This window comes from Bos grunniens, chromosome 9 (genome assembly GCF_055505025.1).
Source record: "Bos grunniens cultivar Pamir isolate PY7600 chromosome 9, Bosgru_T2T1.0, whole genome shotgun sequence".
NCBI classification, from domain to species: Eukaryota; Metazoa; Chordata; class Mammalia; order Artiodactyla; family Bovidae; genus Bos; species Bos grunniens.
In genome coordinates, this window is record NC_141173.1 from 48,964,296 (window position 1) to 48,989,904 (window position 25,609).

Here is a 25,609-nt window from a genome sequence, read left to right on the forward strand (position 1 = left end):
ATCTTAAAATTTAATTGCATTCAATTTTATCATTTTAATTTTATTATTCACAAATATTTTGCCCGTTAAATATGGACATCAGAAACGTTTTAAATTTAAAATATATGTCAAATACATAAGACTGTATGTGTGCAGACACTGTTGAACAAATAGATAAAGAAATAATTATTGCAAAAAATTTTCCATTACTATTAGTATTCTTATCTGTCACCATCACTACATCTTATCTTTCAACTTCAGTGTCTTTATCTGTAGAGTTAGGAGGCTGCCCCAGGTCATCATTACAGCTTCTTTCAATATTAATAGTCCAGGATTTCATTATTCTTTCAAAACTATGTCCATTAACTATCTACCTATTTGTACATATTATATGAGTAGTTGGGGCTTCCCCAGTGGCTCAGTGGTAAAAAATCTGCCTGCAATGCAGAAGGCTTGCAGAAGAGACGAGGTTTGATCCCTCAAGTAGAAAATGGCAACCCACTCCAGTATTTTTGCCTGGAAAATCCCATGGGCAGAGGAGCCTGGAGGGCTTCAGTCCTTGGGGTCACAAAAAAGTCCAACACAATGGAGTGACCAAACAACAATAATGTGAGTAATTATTCAAATAGGACAAATAGGTAGGCTTTAAATATATAAGCAAATTTGTGTAAAAACTTTACAAAGTAATGCAATTTAGGCACATTTCTTTCAACATGCATATTTAAATTATGATCTAATAACATAATTGCATAAATTTGATCTAGATAAGAACTTTGAAAACTGTCATTCTCCGAGTATAATTTAGTGCAGATTTGTCATTTACTACTTATGGTTGTATTTTAGAGGAATAGAAAACTGGTTTAGCTTGCACAAATTTTTACTGTGATCAAAATATAGTTATTTTCCTTTGTTTACTTAGTGGATATATGGATAAATACATAAATATCTGAAAATATCAATATATAAGGAGATATATACATATATAGGAAATAAACAGAACTACAATAATGAAATATATTTAATCAAATAAATACAAATAAAACACCTACTGATGAAATATCATTATAATAATTAATTAGATCTGAACACTCGACCCATAGGCACAGAGACAAATGGTTTTGTGGTTGTGGCAGGCACCCCACATTGGCAAGAAAGGGGCAACTCCAGTTAAAGCACTTTGTTACAGTTCCAGCCTCCTCATGAGGGTATTAATTACTACTTCTACCTTCCTGTCTATTTTTTTTGTATGATCAACTCCCCTAAACTGGCTCTGATTTTTCTGGATACAGTTTGACCTCTCCTTTCCAGCTCATTTCTTCCTTGTTTACTATAACCCTGATGGAAGACAAAATAGCCCTCACATTTAAATGGCAGTGACAAGAGGGCAATAATGCAAAGACAGTGATTGGCTGCTTCTCTAGCTCTAAGGGACCACTATACTTACAGGTGAAGTGAATCCCCTAAAGGGCAAAACAAAAATGCCATCTAACAATGCATAAAGATACCTGAAAAATTATTAACCTGGTAACATGTGTGTGCTGTATATGGGTGTGTGTGTGTGTTGTGAGTCTGCAGTATTTTACTGTTACTCTCTTTAGTTATGGTTATCCAATCATTTCGCTAGAATGTTTACAGCATTCTTTCACCTCTCAACCATCTCATTTGTTTAATTATGACTGTTTGTGACCCTTTGGACTGTAGCCCACAAAGTTCATATGTTCATGGGATTTTTCAGGCAAAAATACTGGAACGGACTGCATTTCCTTCTCCAGTGTATCTTCCCCACCAAGGGATCAAGCCAGTGTCTCCTGTGCCTTCTGTATTGCAGGCAGATTCTTTACCTGCTAAGCCGTTGGAGAAGCCCTCAAGATAAATGGCAAAATCTATTAATTAAAAGGCAAGCCTAGGTGGTTACTGTAATTTTTACAAAATTAAGAAAATGAAAACATCTGAAAGCCATGTTTTTTCAATATATAATATGCTCATATATACATATACAACATGATTTAGAGCTATGTGCCTTATGTATAAAACCGTGTTACATATTTATCACCAAAAAAAAAAAATCTCACAAAATTACAAACCGCTTAATTCAATAAGAGCTGATGACATGCCATCTTTATCTATCTGTCTTCTGTTATCAATTTAAGTCTGGAAGAATAAATTTAGTTTGTTATGTTTTCACTTAAGGCCAAAACAAAGCAAACATTAGATTAGTTTGGGTTTTGCACCTGGTTAACTTACTTTATGCTCTAATGCATGAATCACTAATATGTTTAGAGCTTTTATATTCACAGTAAAATGCTGCCAGTGACTCAATCAAAATACCTTTTCATAAATATGAATAAAACATTCCTTATTTTAAAACAAAGAGAGTTAAGAATTTAGGACTAGGAATATACAGCAACATTGATTCATAGCCACTGTGAGATTATCTGAATATTATAAAAAATATGGATACATTTAATGGATTTGTATGTAAACAATGGTTGAGAAAACTTAAAACATTAATGATATAACTTATTATGTAATTTGAATATCAAGACTTAAAATAGCATTTGGCACGTTTATTTAATGCCAGAAAAAGAATCATTGCCTTAGATTATTTTATAACATTGGAACAAGCTCCAGAGTATGATATATTCTATTGTTTGGATAAAGGTATTTTATAAATTTAATACATATAAGAAGGTGGATCATCTTTCTAATTACCTTTACACACATAACATAATGTGAACCTTATCATTAATAGATACCTTCATACCTATGTTTAAAAATTTACCCTGTAGCCCTCCTTATGATTCAACCTGCCTATTCAAGTTTGCTTCTTGTTTTGGGCATTATAGTAAGCTACACTGATTTGGAAGATCACCTATGAGTTTCTACTATTTTTAAAATCAATTCATAGCATGAGTGTGCAATTATTTTAATAATTTCTTAGAATCTGCCATTGGATATAAACAGGAGGGATAAATTCAGATTATGGATATATTTTTTGTTTGCTCAAAACAATTCCTTAAACCTTTTCTTAAACTTGAAACTAATATTGTCCAGCCTTGTTCCCTAAAATCATTTCTTTCAACTGTACAATCAGAAAATAACTATCCATGTCTAATATTACTTATATATTTATTTTAGCTCTACTATATTTTATTATCTCTACATCTATATCAATGCAATATGTGGTTGTTAGAAATGTTATACAAAATACATACTATATAATGAGATGTATTTTGTATAAAGCCAACCTTTACTTTATTACCACCTATCCTGTATGTGATTTTTGTCTTATTTTGTGGGCAGAGGAAGCAGCTTTAACTTCTAAAACTGTATGCTAGAATAAAATCCTGGAGTCAGAAAGGCAAAACAGAGTATTAGTTAACTTTAACTAAGAAAGCATGCATTTAAAAACATCTTATATTTGTAGGACACAAAAGTAGATTAGTAGAAAGTAGCAATAAACAGTAATAGTAGATTAGTAACTGTTCACTAAAATATAAATCAGGTTATGAATTCTCTATCACTAAATTATGAAATTATTTTCCTTTATATTAGTTCCTTCTATGTTATATGTAAAATTTTAGAACACATTTTATAATTTTAAGGAAAATTATAATATTTTCTAAAATATACTATTATTTTTTCCAGAGAAAATTCCCTAAGCATTTGGATTTTGAAAATGGCATAAGAATTATATTGGCCAAGAGTTCTGAAAGTACCGTTAATTCACAATATTTTAACTTGTATATAATAATTTTGAGTGCAAACAGGGACTTTAAACTATTTAACAAATACAAAATACTTATGTATTAGATTAAAATAACGTCTTTCTTTTGTTCTTTGATATAGAAAAATATACTGCTTTTTTTATTCTTTGCAAAATACTAAAGTTTAAATAATTCTGCTTAATTCTCAAATTCTGTAACTGCATATAATAGGTGAGTTTTATACAATTCACATCTTAAAAATAATCATATCTGAGCTTACACACTTTATAACATTTATATTAGTTATGTGTTCTCAAAATTTTAAACATTTCTAATTAATCAGAATTTTTTCTCTCACTGCTTCTTATATTGCATTTATATAAATAAGATTTTGTTTTGTCATGCAATTAAGAATTGTTTTTAACTTGCGGCAAATGAGAATGAATATATACTTGCATGCATATGCATGCCTGCATGTGGGCTAATTCGCTTCAGTTGTGTCCGATTCTTTGTGACCTCATGAACTGCAGCCCAACCAGGCTCCTCTGTCCATGGAACTCTTCAAGCAAGAATACTGAAGTGGGTTGTATTCCCTTCTCCAGGGTATATACGTGTTTATATACACTCTTCTACACACATATATAGCCATTTATTTTTAGAGAAAACTGTATCTTTCCAAACGATGAATTTTCCTTCTACATTTTTATTCATTTAAATATATTTACTTATTCTAAGCCAATAAATTAGGAAATATGCTCATGAAAGGTGGCCAAGAAGTCCATCTGTCTGTTCATTTATCTGAGCTATCAGTTCTTTAATTTCTCAAAATATTTTTTATCTTAAGCTCAACTATCTGATTCATCCAATAAACTGTTCCAACTTCTAGCAATAAATAACTTTTAAACTCAATCCCAAGTGAACTTTTTAAAATAAGAAAGTAGCTTCCTCCTTCAGCATCTGAAAGTTTTCCACTCAATTCGAAATCACTTTAGTATATATTTAAAGCACTTAAATTATCAATTCATACCCCTCTTTGTAGAAATTTCAAGTACATTAGCTCAACTGAGTTCTATAAACTACATAAAGCTAGTTCAGTTCAGTTCAGTTGCTCAGTTGCATCCAACTCTTTGCAACCCCATGGACTTCAGCATGCCAGGCTTCCCTGTCCATCACCAACTCCTGGAGCTTACTCTAACTCATGTCCAGTGAATTGGTGATGCCATCCAACCATCTTATCCTCTGCCGTTCCCTTTTCCTGCCACCTTCAATCTTTCCCAGCATCATGGTCTTTCCCAAGGAGTCAGTTCTTCGAATCAGGTAGCCAAAGTATTGGAGTTACAGCTTCAGCATCAGTCCTTCCAATGAATATTCAGGACTGATTTCCTTTAGTATTGACTGGATGGATCTTCTTGCAGTCCAAGGGATTCTCAAGAGTCTTCTCCAACACCACAGTTCAAAAGCATCAATCCTTAGGCTCTCAGCTTTCTTTATAGTCCAACTCTCACACCCATACATGACTCCTGGAAAAACCAGAGTTTTAACTAGACAGATCTTTGTTGGCAAAGTAATGTCTCTGCTTTTTAATATGCTGTCTAGGTTGGCCATAGCTTTTCTTCCAAGGAGCAAGCATCTTTTAATTTCATGGCTGCAGTCACCATCTGCAGTGATTCTGGAGCCCCCAAAAATAGAGTCTCTCACTGTTTCCATTGTTCCCCCATCTATTTGCCATGAAGTGATGGGACCAGATGCCATGATCTTAGTTTTCTGAATCTTGAGTTTTAAGCCAACTTTTTCACTCTCCTCATTCACATTCATCAAGAGAGTCTTTAGTTCTTCTTTGATTTCTGCCATAAGAGTGGCATCATCTGTGTACCTGAGGTTATTGATATTTCTCCCAGCAATCTTGATTCCAGTTTGTGCTTCATCCAGCCCAACATTTCTCATGATGTACTTTGCATATATGTCAAATAAGAAGGGTGACTATATATAGCTTTGACATACCCCTTTTCCAATTTGTAACCAGTCCATTGTTCTATGTCTAGTTCTAATTATTGCTTCTTAACAGGCATATAGGTTTTTCAGGAAGCATATAAGGTGCTCTTGTATTCCCATCTCTTGAAGAATTTTCCACAATTTGTTGTGATCCACACAGTCAAAGGTTTTTAGCATAGTCAATGAAGCAGAAGTAGATGTATTTCTGGAATTCTTTTGCTTTTTCTATGAGCTAATGGATGTTGGCAATTTGATCTCTGGTTCCTCTGTCTTTTATAAACCCAGCTTGAACATCTGGCAGTTCTCAGTTCACATACTGTTGAAGCCTAGCTTGAAGGATTTTGAGCTTTACCTTGCTAGCATGTGAAATGAATGCAATTGTGAAGTAGTTTGAACATTCTTTCGCACTGACTTTCTTTGGGATTTGAATGAAAACTGACCTTTTTCAGTTCTGTGGCCACTGCTGAGTTTTCCAAATGTGCTGTCATATTGAGTGCAGCATTTTAACAGCATCATCTTATAGAATTTGAAGTAGCTCAGCTGGAATTCCATCACCTCCACTCGCCTTGTTCATAGTGATGCTTCATAAGACCTACTTGATTTCATACTCCAGGATGTCTGGCTGTAGGTGAATGATATACCATTGTGGTTATTCCAGTCATTAAGATCCTTTTTGTATAGTTCTTCTGTGCATTGTTGCCACCTCTTCTTAATATCTTCTGCTTCTGTTAGGTCCATACCATTTCTCTCCTTTATTGTGCCCATCTTTCCCAATATGGTATTACTTATTAATAAATTGATGGACATAGAAAGAGTTTTGATAGATCTACCTGGTATAATTTTCAGACAATGAAAAGATCACTGAACTGAAAATCATGGTGGATTGTTGTTTAAAACCTATTCTGAATTTATATAACTTCAATCTTGTTATAAATTATGACCATAGACTTTTTTGTATATATATCATCATATGATCATAAAGTAAATAAATGTTATATTTGCATTGATTCTAAAAAGCAAATAAACAATACTTGGTCTAAATTAAATGGTGTAGCTGCCATTTATGAAGCTTTTATCTAATAGCATTTTTCATTTAAACTAGGCTAAGACCTAACCTATAATACTTTCTATTAATATAAATGAGAGTGTGTAAGAGGAGCTAGAAGGCTGCAAACAAAAGATTAAAATGAGCAAATATCTTGCAGGATGGACCATATCCTTTAATAATTGCATTCATTTTAAGATGAGCCATTCAAAATTGCTACCTGTCCAACCTGCATACAATGAGAAAACTAGAAGCATGTAAAAAAATTGCTGTTTGTCCCAAGACAGGTCATTTTAATATCACTGTAGCTGAGTTTTAAACACTTCAGGCTCACATGTCTGCTGAATTAACTACTTATTTTCTAGCTTTCTGCACATATGGTACTTGTAATCCATATTAAATTAGAGCCTTAACAATTATTTTTGATGTTGTCTAATATGTAAGTTAAATTTAAAATACAGTGACCATTCAGCCTTGTTTAGAATATAGGTCATAAGCTAAACAAGTAAAATTTTAAAAAGGTTTTGCCCTCATAAAAATATGTAGCCTCAAAAGTATGTCTCAAGTTAAAAATCTATATAATTCATCTACCTCGAGAGTGCTGGTCATTTATATACAAAAATAGATAATTAATTCTATCCTTGCAATAAATACAAAATAGACTATCAACTATTTTATAAAATACTTTCTCCTTAAACACATGAAGTAATATTAACAAAGCTGGAATATATTTAAGATACATGTTTGCACTCAACTCACAATTTCCCAGAATAAAAAACAGAGTTTGTTTGGTAAATTTATCATTATTCCAAAATAAAAATTTTTCCCAATTACCTAATTATTTTATAACTTTTAACAAATGTAGGGAACTTTTTTTTGAAATTCAATGAGTATCTTTCTGATAATATAATAGAAAAACTTGATTTTCTAATCAAGTTCACAAGTAATAATGAGTGTCACAATATCAGACATTTTTAAACTGAAGAAAAAAGATTTTAATTACCTAATAAAACTTAAAATTTTCACATTTATTATATGACTTTTAAAAAGCAGAATATTAAAAAATGGAAAATTATAAAAATAATTTATAAAACTTTCAATGCTAATTATTAATATAATACATTTCCACTTAATAGATGTGAAAAAATCTTATCTTTATAAATAAGCAAATGAGAGCTGATAACAACTCCTTGAGGAATGGAGCATGGATACTAAATCAGTCTGGTAAAGGTGATTCAATCTATACAGAATGGGTATGATAAAAACTAAAAATTTAAATACACTTGTACATTAAAGCAATTCTTCACACCTTTCATTCAGCAAATTAATTGCCTGGCTATTAATGGAGAACATACAATAAGAGAGAAGGTAGAGATTAAAAGAAGAAAAATGTCCACGGCCAAAAATATTTGGAAATGGCTTAGTTAAACTAACACAATGTAATTTTTTTTTTTATTGCAACCCTTTTCAGAGCCTTTAATTTGCTAATAGCAAATCTCCAAGAAGAGGATGTAGTACACAATTCTCCTGACCTTACTCAGTTGTAGAACGCTCTTGGGTTCATTTTATTCCCTCTAGAAAGAGTTTAGCGTCTAAGATTTTGTATTATCCCTAAAATATTGTATAATACATTTATAGTGTGCTATGGAGCCTACACATTTTTTAAGGCTCCAACTTCTTCCTTTGTTAGAAAATTTAGGGAAAGCACTGATGTGCTGGAATATTCTGTATCAATAATAAAGCAGAGTATTTTCTATAGGAATGAAAATTTGCATAGGGTAACAATTCATGCTTCCTATACAAAATTAATTTGGTGATTTCATGTATCAAGAATATTTGCCAGGAGAAGAGAGAAAGTATATAGGACCTCTAAAATATGAAATATTTACACTTCTTTTTCATACATCTAAAGACAAGCTTCATTAACTTGTTTAAAAAAAAGAAAATAACAAAACAGGAAGGAGATAGTCAGGCTGGTTAGAGACAGGCACCCTGAAAACAGATGAGAGCTTCAGTCTAAGAATAGTGTAGCACAGAGATAGAAGGTACCAAGTTTCCTGATACTGCATTTAAGCAGCTGTTTCAATCTTGCCCTTCTTGTAGAACAACGATTCTATTTATTTACATAACTGTTTCATCAGATTTCCCATTACCCACACATGAAATAGTTCCTACTAGCATAGGTCTGAACCTATTACTTAAATTTTCAGAGGATATTATTGATGTTTATATTAGTACTGAATACTCTTAGAAAATGTATCTTTTAAGATTTTTTGATTAAAAATTATAAGCAAGGAAGACCATTTTTACAATCAAACATTTTCCATGTAAAGAGTTAAGGTTTTCTAATAGGATGATAAAATTGGCACCCACAATAACAAATTTCATGAGACTGTCAGATAGCTAACATATTCCTCAGTGCATTTTCTCTTCTTAGTTATTTTAATATGCAGTTGACTTTAAAAATTATGCAAATGGTTTTGATATCAAACCAATCATAATTAAAGGGATAAATTGATATTTAAGTTTAGAATTACTTCAAAGGTTCTAATATATTAATAAAAACCCAACTGTTAACTTTTTCTTTTGAAGTTTTTTGATGGTGGTTTAGTCACTAAGTCCTGTCCAACTCTTGTGACCCCATGGACTGTAGCCCACCAGGCTCCTCTGTCCATGGGATTTCCCAGGCAAGAATAATGGAGTGGGTTGCCATTTCCTTCTCCAGGAGATCTTCTGGACCTGGAGATTGAACCCCTATTTCCTGTATTACAGGCAAATTCTTTACTGACTGAGCCACCAGGGAAGCCCTTTGCAGCTAGCTTTATAATCTTGTGTTATTGGGAAGATTCTTGAGAGTCCCTTGGACAGCAAGGAGCTCAAACCAGTCAATCCTAAAGGAAATCAACCCTGAATATTCATTAGAAGGACTCATGCTAAAGCTGAAGCTACAATATTTTGGCCACCTGATATGAAGAGCTGACTCACTGGAAAAGATCCTAATGCTGGGAAGATTGAAGGCTAAAGCAGAAGGGGGTGGCTTCTCCTTTAGCCTTCAAAAGGAAAAGAAGGGCAATGATGAGATGGTTAAATAAGGATCACTGACTCAATGAACAAGAATTTGAAAAAACTCCAGGAGATAGGGGAGCACATATGAGCCAGGTGGGCTACATCTGTCCACTGGGTTGCAAAGAGTCCAACACAACTTAGCAACTGAACAACAAAATCATCCTCATCTTTCTGATACACCCTGCATATATCTATAAATACATTCCAACCAGATAACTTGCTATTAATTTTTATGACCTTTGCTTCCCCCTTCATTTGAACCTGGTACATACCTAGCAGTATGCTGAAGGCAGCTCATACTGGCTTGTGAGACCTATTAATTTTCCACCTGTCTTCCCAACTCCATGTTCAGTGAGACTCCACTGGTAACTTGATATTAGCCACAGTGGTAGTATTTAATACCATGAAAATTGGCAATAACTACAAATCAAACGGAGAAGGCAATGGCACCCCACTCCAGTACTCTTGCCTGGAGAATCCCAGGGACAGCGGAGCCTGGTGGGCTGCCGTCTATGGGGTCGCACAGAGTCGGACACGACTGACGCGACTTAGCGGGACAAATCAAAGCCTCTCTCATTGGTGTAGTCAGTTATTAAACAATTTTTATCACACCACTGAATAATACAAATCATTCATGTTAAAATTCTACTCCTTACATTTTTCCTTAATTAATTTTGGCACTGAGTGAAGCACAAGGATTATCTGTACATTAATGCTATAATAATATGTTATTGAACATATTATTTACTAGATCTAAATGGTTTGGAAGGGTTTAATGAAATGGTAACAATGATCAGTTTCATTGATTTGTAATTTAATAATGACAAATTTAAATTGTAATTAGTTGTATTAAAAATGGAATCAAGAAATACTAAATATCACTATCAACTATAAAGGGATTACTAGAAAAAATAAATGTTTTCAAAATGCAGGACTTCCTACTGATTTCCATTTGAAATTTATATTTGATGTAGGAAATTAACTTCAACAATAGGCTGATTTCAGATTCTTATGACCTACATTTATTCTAAGGAATATTTTTTAAGTAAACAAGTCATAAGGATGTACAACAACTTACTTGTATTTTAAACTATCTCAGACTGTTTTTATTATGTGGAATAAGAAAATACCTTATTATAATCACCTATGGGTTATTTTAAGATTTCTGAAGGAAAGGCATTATTTTGGGTTTCCATAAAATCCAGACTTAATTTTACAAATGTAAGATTAAAAATATAGATTTCTACACTTAAAGGTGGAACCTTTATTTTTTAATTATACAATGGCTTTTCTGTTGTCTCATTAAATAGTTAAAATGCCATTTTTCAAAAAACAACTGTTCAATCAAATTAAACTGAGTGGCTTTAAACTGAGAATAAAAAGGAAAATATCTAACATGTCAACATTGTATCAGAAAGTATGTTTGTTCTATCAATATCTTACTAATATAGCTATATGTTTGCAAGTGAAGTACCAAATATTAAAAAGTAGTTCTATTAAAATCAATATGAGCATAATTTACAGTTTAAAGATTCTGTCTTAGATTTACACATCAGAAGCAAGTGTTTAGCTTGCAATACACTTGCTAAAGATTTTAAAAGAAAAGTCCTGTATTAAAAAGCTCAAAGCAGACTGTCCTCTGATCAGTCTCATGGTTATGTGGATCCTATACTGGAAAATGAAACAGACTATGCATTTTTTTTAAAGGACATTCAGTAAATGAAGTTATCAACAAGAGTTAACAAGAATTTGAAGCCAGCATTAAAATGGTAGCATTTTATTTTTTAAGCATCAATTGAACATTTAAATTGCTTTAGATAATATGCAAATATCTGGAATATACCAAAATACCAAATAAGCTACCATAAACATGCAAGGCTCACAAAGCTTGTTTTCTCATTGAATTTTTAACTATAAAGTGACTTTAAATAAAATTTCACAGGTGGGCTTTCTGTTCTTCAATTAAATATCTTTTGAAATTTAATCTAGTGTACCAACTATATCAATAAAATATTTTAAACTTAAGTGTATGCACCATATACATAGTAGAGTATCTAAAACAACTGAAGTATGTTTGGAAAGCATTCACTATCTTTCTTTTCAGCTCAAATATCTGAATTTTTAAAAATCAACATAAACATTTTAATTTTTTTGGCAGAAAGAAGACTTAAAACATTATCTTTAATATCTTCCTAATTTAAAAATTTTGAAGCCCTATTTGAAAACTGAAGCAGTAATATGAACATTTCAAAATCAACATGTTTCCCTGAATGTAAATTGTTTTTGCATGTCCTTCTACAAGCAAAATTTTCATAATTTTCCATTTCTTTTGGTAAAATCACCTTAGTAATATCAGTTTCCAAAACATACCTTCAGTCAGTCTAATGAATTGCTAAACTTATGTTTAACACACCTCCCAGCACCCGCATTTTCAGTACCAGTAATAGTAAGGGAAGCAGGGAAACACTTACCTAAATTTTATTATGTTAAAATAATATTCAGGTGCATATTCTGAACCAACTTAGATGACAGTTGTAGCCCTATTCTGTTTATAAAGTTTATCATGCCAGTAACATTCAAAGCCTACAATTTCACCTTTGCTTCAAATATCAAGTCCATTAAATTAAAGGGAAAATCTATTTTAAATTTATTCACCTCATTTTATCATCTCAGGAGTAGTCAGGCCACATGACAATGGGTAATGTTTTAAAATAATTTAGTGTTAAGCATCTCTCATAAAGAATAGCAGGAAATTAAGTTATATCCAGATTTGGGGGTGGAAGAGAAGTGGGAATGATTTTTATATTTGTTGTAAAGTATTAAAACTGAAATTCTGCTTCAATTCAATGTACATTAGATAAATAGAATTATCACAGTTTTAAAATGCAAATGTGTATAACTTGTATAATTACTTCACTAATAAGGTTTTTTTGGGGGGGGTCATAAAGTCATTAGTTTAGTTTCTGGGGCTTCCAAACAAAATTTTTAAAATAGATATAAAATCCACATATTTCTAACAGAGATAACATCACATTTTTACAGTGTACCTTAGTATGCAATGGTTGAGCAAAAATATTTAAAACTATAGGTGTTGAAAACTAACAGAATAGTTTGTGTCGTCACTTGTTTTACAAATCCTATTTTTATATAAAATAAATGATTTCAAGCTCATTCCATTCAAATATCACATTGAAATTCCTATTGCTATTTGAAAGAGCAATATTTTGTCTTAAAAAATATACATATATATACCCAACAGGATTGATATGAAAACAATTTAAGTTGAATGATGTAATTATGTAATGGAATGTAAAAAAATTATAGCAATTAAAGTGTTGTGACATGCTCTAATGAATGAAGTTACATTGGTTGATGACACTATATCTCCTACTCATTAATTATTTGGATAGAGTGCATTAGGTTACATAGCATGAAGAAATAAAGTCATAAATTACCACTAAAAATTGCATCCATACATTTTCATTTAATATTGATGATATTTCTCAAACATCCATAAATTATTTTAAAAAATCAAAACAATATCAGTAGCACTTTGTATTCTCCAGGAAAGCTCGCAACATGGTTCAGTTCTTCACTGTAGGCAGCTAGGGATTTTCAGGGGAAGAAAGTTCGCATTTCTAGAGAGTAAGTTTATAAAGCAAATTTACACATGTATGGCCTGTGTCTCCTGCTTAGATTCCCAAGTGACTGGAAATATTTTGAAAGCTTTCTTATTTTCAGATCTAAAGAGAAAATACACACTTCTTACATGTAGGGTGTTTTTCACCCTAATTAGGGTGACATATTTAAGGAATCACCCGTTATTATAAAGCAATATACCACTAACAAATAGTGCAAATGTTAATAATAGTATTTTAAATATTTTTAAAAGTAGCCAAGGTCTTCTTTCTTTTTCGGAAATTTTAGAAGGAAAAGGTGGAAGATGACTTTAATGTGATAGGCAGATAGACCCAAGTGATAGAAGTACCTTTTTTAATTTTGTTTTCTCATTTCTTCTAAATCTGTTTTCTTTTCTCTAGAACTTCCTCTGTATAATAAATTAGAATTTTTAAAGTATAACAGTAATAGTATTAAACAAACAGAAAACATCTCTAATCTAATTTTTGAGAAGCATGGGAGCAGGAATGATGTATACCTATTTATTTCTTAAGCCGTAGAAATATTTACTGAAAAAAAGCTAATAAATTAATCTCTTTATGGTTCTCAAATTTGACTATTGTTGACATGTAGTATTTATTAGTTTTCCTCCTTTTTCTCTCTCAATTACTTCCTTCACATCATGCACCAGCCCAGTACAAGACTATAAAAGAAAACATCCATGTAAAAGAACTCTTACTCCAAGGAATTGACAGCAAAGGGACAGCTTCATCCAAGTAAAAAATGTGACTAGTTCAGATGCCATGCTTATGATTAAAATTTAAAAATATTTATTTCTCTGCACTTAAGACAACTACCTTTTTGAGCTAGTAGTCTCAGTCATTGTACAAATATGTAGAAAGAAACAAGCTCCTAGAGAATATTTCCTTACTCACTATCTTTGTTTCACTGGTGTCCTGCATAGCCTCTACTGTTTCAAAGTGTGTGTGAGAGCTTTGATTTGACAAGACATTGTAGTTTAAAATATTTTATAATGAATATCATTAAATTATTTTAAAAAGATACTGACTTTTCTGGGATAGTTTCAGATCGTGAAGACCTGTCTGAAGTGGCTGAGAAACCTCCCCAAAGCCCAAGGGGACCACTGGAAAGAGAGAAGTGCAATTTTGTTTGGAGAATTAACACAGACAAAATGTGCCTGTGAAACAGCTTCTCACAAACAATTACAGTACTTTGTGGCTGTGGGAGAAGGAGCTATTGAGAAATTGCAAAATATAGAAGTGTATTACTTGGTGAAATTCTGGGTTCTTTTTATCTTGTAGGCTCTTTCTCAAGAGTCATCTCAAAGAATTTCTTTCTAACGGTCATAAAAGGAAAGAAAAGATAAGAGAGCAAAGAAAAAATAAAGAGAAAGAAATAAGGCAAGAGAGTATTGTTCTTCTCCTATTAGTTTTTTTTTATCTGAATTAGCTAATGAGAAATGTACAAGGGACATGGTAGCAACTGCCAAAAAGCTACCATACTCCTTTTCCAAATATTTCAAAGAAAAACATAATTTCTTACAAAGTACTGCTTCTCATCAGGATGTGTGCATATATGATAAAGTATCTGTGTGTGCATGAGTATACAAAATATGATTACATGTTCCATAAAGGATTCATTAAGAACAGAGATGTGCTATTTTTGGCAGCAAATAAAATAATTTAATAAACATCCAATTCTGAGTTTGTTTTTTTTTTTAGCATTCTTAAGTTTCTTAATGTGAGTCTATACGTTGTAACTTATCGAAATAAGTTTCTATGATTTACTGAGATAGGCACTGTTTCAACTGCTAAATTGAAATAAATCACCATAGGGTGACCAGAGTTCTCAGAAGCTTATTGTCTGAGATAGGTATTGAATGGACACACTTAAGCGACTAGACAGAGGGAGCTTTTTTGCTTTTAGGGGTATTTGAATTCAATTCAGTGATGGAGGCAAGTAAAGACACAGAGACAAATAATTTATCCATAGGATACAAAAAGTGTAAATAGACTACCAAACATCTTGCATTTATACTTAATTTTGTCCTAACAATCAAAAAAATGTGAAAAAATACTTTGGGAAGAGATATGGAAATTGTAAAAGATAGTCAAGCATAATTATCTTTAAAAGAAAATGCCATCAAGCATTTGATTACAGAAGATTACCAAAAAATCACTTTAATTTTAAATCACTTTTGTCTTTATCAACTTTTTATCGTATCTTTTATCCTTGTAAATGTCTAGCATAATTATGAAATTGAGAAGTAGAAAATGTTTATCTTCTTTTATGATGATTGAGAGTCTGTTCTTTATCTAATACAGATAATTTCAGTCAAAAGCTCCACTGTGTCAATTGTCAAGATACAATATTCACCATAGGTAAAAAAAGTCACTGATTCAACTTAATTTCAATTGATTTTTTTCTATCAGTTTCAAAAACTATTTTTTTTCTTCATTAGTGACTTCATTTATACTTTAAAACCATGAATATTATTGGAACCGTTAAAAATAAAGAGGTAAAGTATTTTATAATTAGTTTACCAAATAGCAATTGTGAAAAAAAGGCCTGTTAACACAGAAGTAGCCCTAACTTGTATGGAAATATAATTTGAATGTGCATTTAGTTTTATTCAATGTGACTTATAGGTTCATAACTGACATATTTATTAGTATAATCAACTATAATAATAACTTCACAGGTGTAAAAGGCATACTAGCAGAAGAGGACTACTTCAAGCCAAACTTTCATTAAATTCTAGAAAAAAAAAATCTAAATAGGAAGAGGAACAACAGATAGGCTTCTCTGCAATTTACTTAAGTTAAAAATTACTGAAAAATAAAAGCAAAATATATCTAAAATTATGGAGAGGTAAACCTGAAATGATATTCTAGTAAGAGGTGGGAGAGTTGGTGGCAAAGGCACGCAACAAAATTGGCATTTCATTTCAGTGTGACAACAGTCTTTCTGACAGCAGGTTAGTTTAACATTGAACATCCCACCAAAACAGTAATCCATTTCCAAGTGCATAATAATTCATTGTTGCCCTTCACTGTATATTAAATGTCACCCATCATTGTGACAGGAATATAAAAGCTACTGCACACTAGTCAGGAGCCAAAATCAAAGCTGTTAATGCAAGCACTTTGGACAGGGTTTTCCAAACCCAGTTAAACCATCAAAAACCCCACTAATGTTTACAACATCTTTACCCCTGAGCTCCAGGAGAAATACAGACTATTTTTGCAAGTATGAGGACTCTCAGTAAGGCAATAGCCTTGTCATCTTGTGACTGCAGACCATGTTAGAGCCAACACATATATCAAGACTGTCCTGGCAGTCACTGTAATAATAACAACAAACCCTTGAGCAAGTTCTAGGCAGACTAAACCTTGCTCCCCTGCAACCTAACCCAACAATACAATATTTAATACTCTAGTATCATAAAAACCATGCAAAGTAATTCAATACAAAATTATATAAGAAATTCCTATATTCTTTTTTAACTAAGAAAATCTAATCTTATGTATTTAACAGTTTGAGTGTCCCTGATTTGCTATTCTTGATAAGAAGGCCAGGTTAGTCAATATTGCTTGGTTTCTTTTACTCTTTCTCCTATATTTGTCCTATTCATTTGCTCATTTAAGTAACCTAAGAAATTTTTCTGTATAATAATATCCTTACTACCAAATTTGGTATAGTATTATTTTTCTTCTTCAGAATGTATTTGTATCTAATTTTAAAATGCCAATTTCAGAATAAAATATGCAATGTTCTTATATACTTAGTGAATATTATTAAATTTACATCAATCCTGTTGGAAGGAAATGTATATGCCATTATTACTTTCTCTTAGGTTCAATTTTTAGTTCTTAATATCTATATACCAAACTACAAAGGACCTCAGACCAAGATTTACATGCTAAATTTCTAAACAGCTCTAGTTTTCTTGGAAACAACTATAGCTAAAAGAAAATTTCAAACTCTCTAATATTATAGGGATTTAAATTGACTCATTTTATGAATAGGACCTATCATATCAATACTATCTATATTTTTTAAAAAGGAAATATTTGAAGCAAGGTGAAAAATAATCTCTCATTAGTGCAAAGGGTGGGTTCCCTAAGTAGGCTTATTATATGACTAATTGCCATCCCTATACTAATATACCTAGATTAAAGAAAACAAAAGAATAGAAAGAAAGAGAAAAAGATTTAGGGGCACATATGATTAAGTGCAAGTCCATCACGGACAAGATTTCTTCCTAATCCTCTGTCAGCCAAGAACTATTGTTAGAATACCTAGGGTAAGGCCATTGTATGGCTAGAATGTAGTAGCTCATCATTTTTACTCTTTAATAAGAGTTCTTACTTAATTAAGATAAGCATGCTGATTATGCCATTATGCTATAAACAATAATGCAACTGTGTGAGAGATCATGGACTATAAAGCCATTCCAGGACAAACAAATAAGATCATATATCTTGATTTTAATACTAAAATAAATTTAGAGAATTTTCAAGTATTTCTTAGAATTTTTCTTATAAAAAAGTGTAGGGAAATATTAAAATGGTATCATGATTTACCTTTAAATTTAATTTTAAAAATATAAAAATCTAAGAATTATTATCATTTATCAGTTTATCACAAATTTAATGTTGTTAATACTGTGATACAACAGATATTCAATAAGATTCAAATCTAGTATTCTAATGATAAATAACAAATTTCTTTATGTCTTATTTCCTTTATAGTTGTATATTTTTCAGTGAAACATACATTAACAAGTCATCTTTAGATAAACATATATAAAATATATGTAATCATTAAAATGTTGGATAACTATAAAATATTTTCACCACTTTCATTCAAACCCAAAATATATGTGTCAAATAAACACATTGGTTAAGAGTTTTTAGTCAATAAATGTATCAAGTCATGTTTGTTCTTGGATTTGAGCATCTGGTACAATTCTTAGAACATTATAGGTATCTAGTAGATAATTGCTGAATAAATTAATCTATAGATGAAGGGTATAAATTAATGTTTAATACTTTATGGAATCCTAATTGTCCAGTGTTCACTACAGGTTTAAGAGATATTTGACTAATCGAGTGAATGATTGATGGAATAATTAAAGTGGAAACAGAAAACAAACTGAAGGTGTGGCTTGATAGCTAAAAAGATAAAGATTAATTACAACAATAATAACTGGGACACTGTCATCTGGTGACTGAGAAAAGTAAAGTAATGCCAATTAAAAATTATAATGATATTTCAATCATTTATTATATTTTAATTTTGAGATAAAATTATTACATAGTTTCTCAAAATATCATATAAAATAATATTCAATAATTATAGAAATATGAATTCTGTTGAAGTAATATTACTTTAGAACTTTGCATTTTTGTGAATTTCAGTGGAAATAAAATGATATCTGAGAATTTTTAAATGTAATTTGTCTTTCTCTGTTATCTTATGAGGATAAGGACAAAGAATATGCATAAAGAAAATGTGATTTTAATTTTGACATCAATAATGATGTTAACTTCATCAGTGATCTCTATATAGCATAAGATATAGTGCTTATTCATAGATAAAATTAAAATGCTATGCTTATTTTGAATTGATAATAAATGATTATAATGCCATTTTGGTTAGAAAGGTAATTAAGTTCTTTGCAATTGAAATTCAGACATTTTGCTGTTATTTGTACATCGTGAACTTCTTTCACAGTAGCAGGAGTTCAATACAATGTCAAAGTGGATTTTAGTTATCCAAAATCATTTCGTTTTGGAGGTTCAGTTTAGAATTTAAACTGACTCTATTCATGAAATTTTCTTTTCATTTGAGTTTTAGTGTTTTTTTTTTCTAATTTGACAATATTTATATGAGATAACAATGTTGAGAATTGAAGGAAATATTCTGAGATAATATGTAAAGAATTGATTTTCACTATGTATACTTTTTTTAAGAACATCAAATATATTTCTTAATAGAGGATACCCTATATTATTTTAATAGAATATTTGTTAATTTACCCATAAATGAAGATATTAAACTTAATTTTTCAAACTATATGAAACTGTATCTCACTATTGAATGATGTGCTGAAATAGAATCATTTTCAAGTCCATTCATTTAATCACTGACAAAATTCAGCAGTATATTCTAAAAGTCAAAGACACTAAAAAATGGCATACCAGTTAATGGTATGTTTTCAGATAGAAGGACATAGATGGATTTCTTTTGTGTAAAATTTGTATAGCTTATCATAATTCTACACATATTATATGATTTCATGTTTATCAAAGTAAGAGCTATAGAAAATTTTAGAAGTGCAAATCAATATCACGATTCTATTTGCTAATACACTTTTAAGCTGGAATTATATTCAGATATCTCCGTATTTGCTTTTGAACCTAATTTTAGAAGATTTAGGCACAGAATATTAGGAATATCTAAAATTTCTAAGTTGATTTTAAAGTAATTCAATAGTCTCTGCTAAGATCCCCTGGAAACTGATATTAGAACTTAATTTAGCTTGACTGATGCCCACACAATTGCCTCATAACTATCTCAGGACATTTTCCTCTAGGCTTTGTTTATATCCTTCCTGAGAATTTTGTTAATTTGATTACGAGGGAACAGGTGTACCTGCAGACATCAAAAAAATTTTTTTCTATACTTCAGAATCTTTGTTTATTACTGTTTGTTCTGTGGGTGGGCTGCAGAGTTCTTTACTCATTGAATTATTTAAGCTGTAATCCATGAACTCATTTCTCTGAACACATATAAACCAGGACGGCTTGTGTTAGACACTATTAAAAAAGATGTAATTGGTCCAAAGAATCTCAAACATGAGGTTGGGTTTTATTTGCACAAGATATGGAAAAAACTGGACCTAAAAATTCATGAGCTTCATACTCCAAATTCTCATTTTGGGGGGAAACACTCTAAAATTCAAATAAAAATTTTAACTCAGTCTACCATATAACTACATATGTAATATGAATATATGATTCTAATACAGATTTTCAGTCAAATACAACTAATAATTTTCTGAAGGACTCATATATTAATACTGAAATTATTAGGTGGAAAATTATAAGTCTATATAACATTTATATGTAAATATATACACATATATTTCAGATATATATACACATACATTTCATAAATATGTGTATTATAAAAATATAAATATATGATAATAATTTTATTCTTTTCTTAACTGAATAAGCTAAGCATTTTTCATTGCTAGGAAAAATATATGACTTTGTTAAAAAATGTTCAAGGAATGACAAATGTTCTTAGTGATAATTGATCAGAAGACTCCTACATAATGTAATTGAAAAAAAAATAACCCACATATTTAATACTTAAATTTGGATTTAAGCAAAAATATTTATAGTTGTACTTTTTAAGTGTTATTATCAATGTGAAAATTGGATTTAGAGTTCTCTTTTTGATATCTGGTAGAAAATAAATATTCAAAGACTACACTAAGTATTGACTTTGAAAGTTATTTGAGTAACAACGGAGCTCTGAGTCCAGGGATAGTTTTAATCTCCTTAATCAAGACCAAAAAAAAAAAACAAAACTAAACTAAACCATATCAAAATAATCTGTCTGTTGAAAATTTGATAGTAAGGTAAACAGAAATAAAAAATGACCATAAATATTCATTTCCAGAGTGACAACAGAGTAGCAAAAACCACATATAGTGAGGTATATCATAGACTTTAAAAGTCATTATAAGATATAAACATATGCATTTTTCACTTAGGCAATTGAGTTTCTGATCCTGTGGCTTAAATATACCCTACATGTCAACAAATACAATGTAATTTTTTGTGGTGATGTGTTTATTATGTGAAAAAAATATATACATTTTATATAGAAAATCATGACAGGTTTTTATACTTAAAAAGCTTATTTTTAATCAGCATCTTTTTTTTAAAAACCTCCTTTTAAATTTTATTACTTTGGTTTTTCTTATAAGTATTTCATTAATTTAAATTAGTAAAACATTGTTTTGCTCTCTGGTCCAAGATAAATTTTCAAAATGAGGAAATACTTTTTATATCATAGTGATCTGAACTGCTTTTAGTTTCTGATTAAGAAGAGTAATCTCTAATGCATCTATAGCTTACTGACATAACCAGCATGCTTTCTGCCCCAAAAGGCATCACAGTACATTTTAATAAGCTATATGACTTAAAAGTTCATTATTCTACAGCACTCCATGGGAAATAAAGAAAAAGAAAAGTAAAATTGATTGTGACTTTTGACAATTATTAGTTAGAAAAAAGAGGTAACAATTGCCAAAAAAATCACAAAAGTGAGCATGTTACCTGGCTATGACAAAGAGCACACAACTGACACCCAAGTAAGCCAGCAGAATATACATCCAGATATCAGGGGAGAGAGGATTCAGGAAGGAGAAGACGCCTGGGTTTGTACCATTGGGCTTGCGGTACAAAATACTTATTCCAAGTGTCATAAAGGGCTTGGAAAAGTCGATGACCTTCTCTCGAACGTAGGTAATAGCCAGTGGAGCAACTGCAAGGTCAGCTTTCTGTAGAGAGAAACATAAAAAAGGAAAAAAAATTGCTCTTAAGTCATAAGAAAGTAGCAATCATATTAAATAAAACAAAGACTTTACACTTCAGAATTGTCTCAAAACAGTCACATTAACATTTAAAACATTCTTCACTCTGAAGTGAAGTATTTGATTTACTCTGCTACTCATTTCTATGATTCTAGATTAGCAAATCCGCAGTTATGGCAAGTACATATAGAAATAAAAACTGTATAGGATGAAAAAACTGAAAAAACTATCATACATTTAGGACCTGAATTATTATGCTATTAAACTAGCTCATAATACTTTTAAATTGAACTTTATAAACAATATCAATTGTGATTTTCCAAATACTATGGTCAAATTGTAAACAATAATAATAACTACCTCAAATTGTTTGACTGATAATCAGGAAACATTTCTTTTACTGGTTTTAAAACTATTTAGTATGGTTAAAATGTTTTAGTCTTTAAACAGTTAACATCGTGAAAATCCTCTTTTAATATGATTGTGTTTACTGCCTCTGAGTTTTGTTTCTATCTCTCTAATTTGTTTTATATTATTTAATGAAAATCCTTGCAGCCTTGCCTAAATCACATTAGGAAATTAGTTTTTCAATTTTCACAAAGTTGCTAATTTTCCACGGTAGCTTAAATATGTTAAATTACTAATGCTTTTCACTCACCATGTTATAACCATCTGTCAGGGATGAACTTAAGCTCTAACGTGTTTCAAAAAATAATTATAATATTTTGAAATAACCAAAGCATTTATTTCAACCTATGATGGGAACCTATATTTCTATATTTCTTTTATGTTTATAAATATATGGAGCTTTCAGAGAATATATAGAAATGCTCATCTGAAAGAGCTATAGAAAGGTGTACAACAAAATGAAATTGGTTGGCCCTTTACTGTTTCCTTTTCTCAGGGATTGTTGGAGGACTTAAGGAAGAAATTTCTCTAAGAGGCTAAGTTTGTTGACAATATTATTCTGAGTATGCGTTTGTGTGCATTTGTGTGTTGTGGGGGGCCGTGGGAGATGCTTGGATAGAATACCTTTGATAGTAGCAATGAAGAAAGACAGACATTTCCTAACAACCAGAAAGGAAAAACAGATCTTCAGGGTCCTGGGAAGAGTACAATCATATTTCACATCCATAAGTCAATGAATATCAACTTATCCCTGGAGCATTTGCCATGCAACAGGCATTGTGCTAAGAAGGCTCCTTGAAGTGTTATATTTAATTTTTACACAATCCTACTATTAGTCCCAGTTTCAGATATGGAAAGTGAAACCGCAGATGTTAAAAACTTGTTCATTGTCATAGTGCGAATTTAGCAATGGAACCAAGGGCATAAAACTAAGCTTTTGGAATCTGTACTAAAACTAACTAAGACGTGCATCTCAGAAACTGGAAATGGAACCGTGGAGACATCATTCATTCATTCATGATAGAGTTTGTAGAACTGGAAAGGAAACAAGAATGCACAGAAGCAAGGGTGGGAATTGATAGATTATAGTGTCAGAATTTAGAGGGTCAGGTGCAGAGTTCAAGAAAATAGAGTGTTTTCCACAAAAGAGATAGCACTTCCTCCAAGACAGAAGAAAAGGAAGTAAAGATCATCTGAAAAAATAAACAAGTTAGGAAAGGAAAGTGATAATTACAAGATTTATATATATATCTATATATCGTTTTTAAAAAAGGACAACATAGAGTGGTGGTTTATTCCTAATTTGGTGATTGAATTCAGCAGTTTTATCATGTGTCACTTAACTTCATAACCTGCCCTCCTCCTAGGCACATAGAAAGCAAAATTTTGTCACATATAAAATGTGTAAGTGAATATGCTTTAAACTTATAAAATACTTTTTAATTCATAAAATATTACCAAAAGTTAAGAAACAATTCAAGTAACATATATTAAGACAAATTTACTACATTATTCCAAAGATGTTGTTCCATAGGCTTATATTAATATGATTGACAAAGCATACATCAAATTTCAAAATTTATTCAGCACTGCCTAAAAAAAGTTATATTCCAATTATTAAAGGAAAAAACCCCACAAATATGTGTAGTATGCTTTCAATTATAAAATAAATCAATTATTTGAAACAAAAGATACAGATACTTTTAACCATTTAATTAAAAAAAATGCAGAGTGGTACATGTGTAGAATAGAATATTATCCAGCAACTTAAAGAAATGTGCTGTGTGTTAGTCACTCAGTTGACTCTTTGTGACCCCATGGACTATAGCCCACCAGATTCTTCTGTCCATGGAATTTTCCAGGCATTAATATTGTAGTGGATTTCCATTTCCTATTCCGGAGGATCTTCCCAATCCAGTGATCCAACCTGCAACTCTTGCATCTCTTGCATGGGCAGGTGGACTCTTTACCACTATGCCACCTGGAAAGCCCTCAAGAAATGTGCTATCAAGCCACAAAAAGACATAGAAGGCCCTAAATACAAATTGCTAAGTGAAAGATGCCAGTCTGAAAAGACAACATATTATATAATTCCATACATATGACATTCTGGAAGAGACAAAACTATAAATACAGTGAAGAGATCAGTGAGTACCCAGATATCCAGAGATGAGACAGTAATGAATAGGTAGAGCACAGAACATTTTTAGGGCAGTGATGCTATCCTGTATGACACTGTAATGATGGATATATGACATTACGCATTTATCAAAATCCATAAAACTAAAAGGAATCCATAAAATGGAAGATCCAAAGAAGAATGAACCTTAGTGAAAAATATGGATTTTAGCTAATAATATCAATAAAAGTTCATCACTTGTAACGAAAGTACTACACTCATGGTATCTGATATTAAAAGCAATTGTAGGGTTAAGGGAGTAAGATAGAAGAAGATATATGGAATCTCTGCTTTCTGCACAATTTTACAATAAATCTAAAACAGATTTTAAAATGCCTATTAACTATTTTTAAATAAGAGAGCTTTTAAACCATATCCTCAGTTAGTAGAATTCATGTTATATGTTGATTAATTAAAACTAGGTTGTTAACTATTAAAAATAAAACACAAAATTTACTGAACATCACTTGTCAAAAATAAGCCATATCTAATGCACACCAATAAAGCAGAAATAGATGTTTTTCTGGAACTCTCTTGCTTTTTCCAAGATCAGCCCTGGGATTTCTTTGGAAGGAATGACGCTAAAGCTGAAACTCCTGTACTTTGGCCACCTCATGCGAAGAGTTGACTCTTTGGAAAAGACTCTGATGCTGGGAGGGATTGGGGGCAGGAGGAGAAGGGGACGACAGAGGACAAGATGGCTAGATGGCATCACTGACTCGATGGACGTGAGTCTGAGTGAACTCCGGGAGTTGGTGATGGACAGGGTGGCCTGGAGTGCTGCGATTCATGGAGTCGCAAAGAGTCAGACACGACTGAGAGACTGAACTGAACTGAACTGAATGCACACCAAAGATATGTTAAAAATCCATGTAAAAAATGAGACCTCAGAACTAACTTGCAGCAGTAAAGATGACCACTTACTTATACATTATAGCATTATCCGTTAATAAGCTCTGACCTCATTAGAAACCCAT

General features: G+C 31.3%; 1 protein-coding gene across 13 annotated transcripts in view; it reads right to left on the reverse strand.

Annotated features, from left to right (window-relative positions):
* The window catches only part of GRIK2 (glutamate ionotropic receptor kainate type subunit 2), a 741,992-nt gene that overhangs the window by 138,985 nt on the left and 577,398 nt on the right, over positions 1 to 25,609 (reverse strand). For 9 of the 13 annotated variants that reach the window (XR_015132343.1, XR_015132345.1, XR_015132344.1 and 6 more), the window contains one exon: positions 21,789 to 22,012. Coding sequence is in view for 10 of the 13 variants with exons in the window: in XM_086316361.1 (XP_086172487.1) it covers positions 21,789 to 22,012 (224 nt within the window). In the remaining 3 variants the exon portion in view is untranslated. The remainder of the gene's footprint in view (positions 1 to 21,788; positions 22,013 to 25,609) is intronic. The other 4 variants (XM_086316368.1, XM_086316369.1, XM_086316370.1 and 1 more) reach the window with 1 other exon arrangement.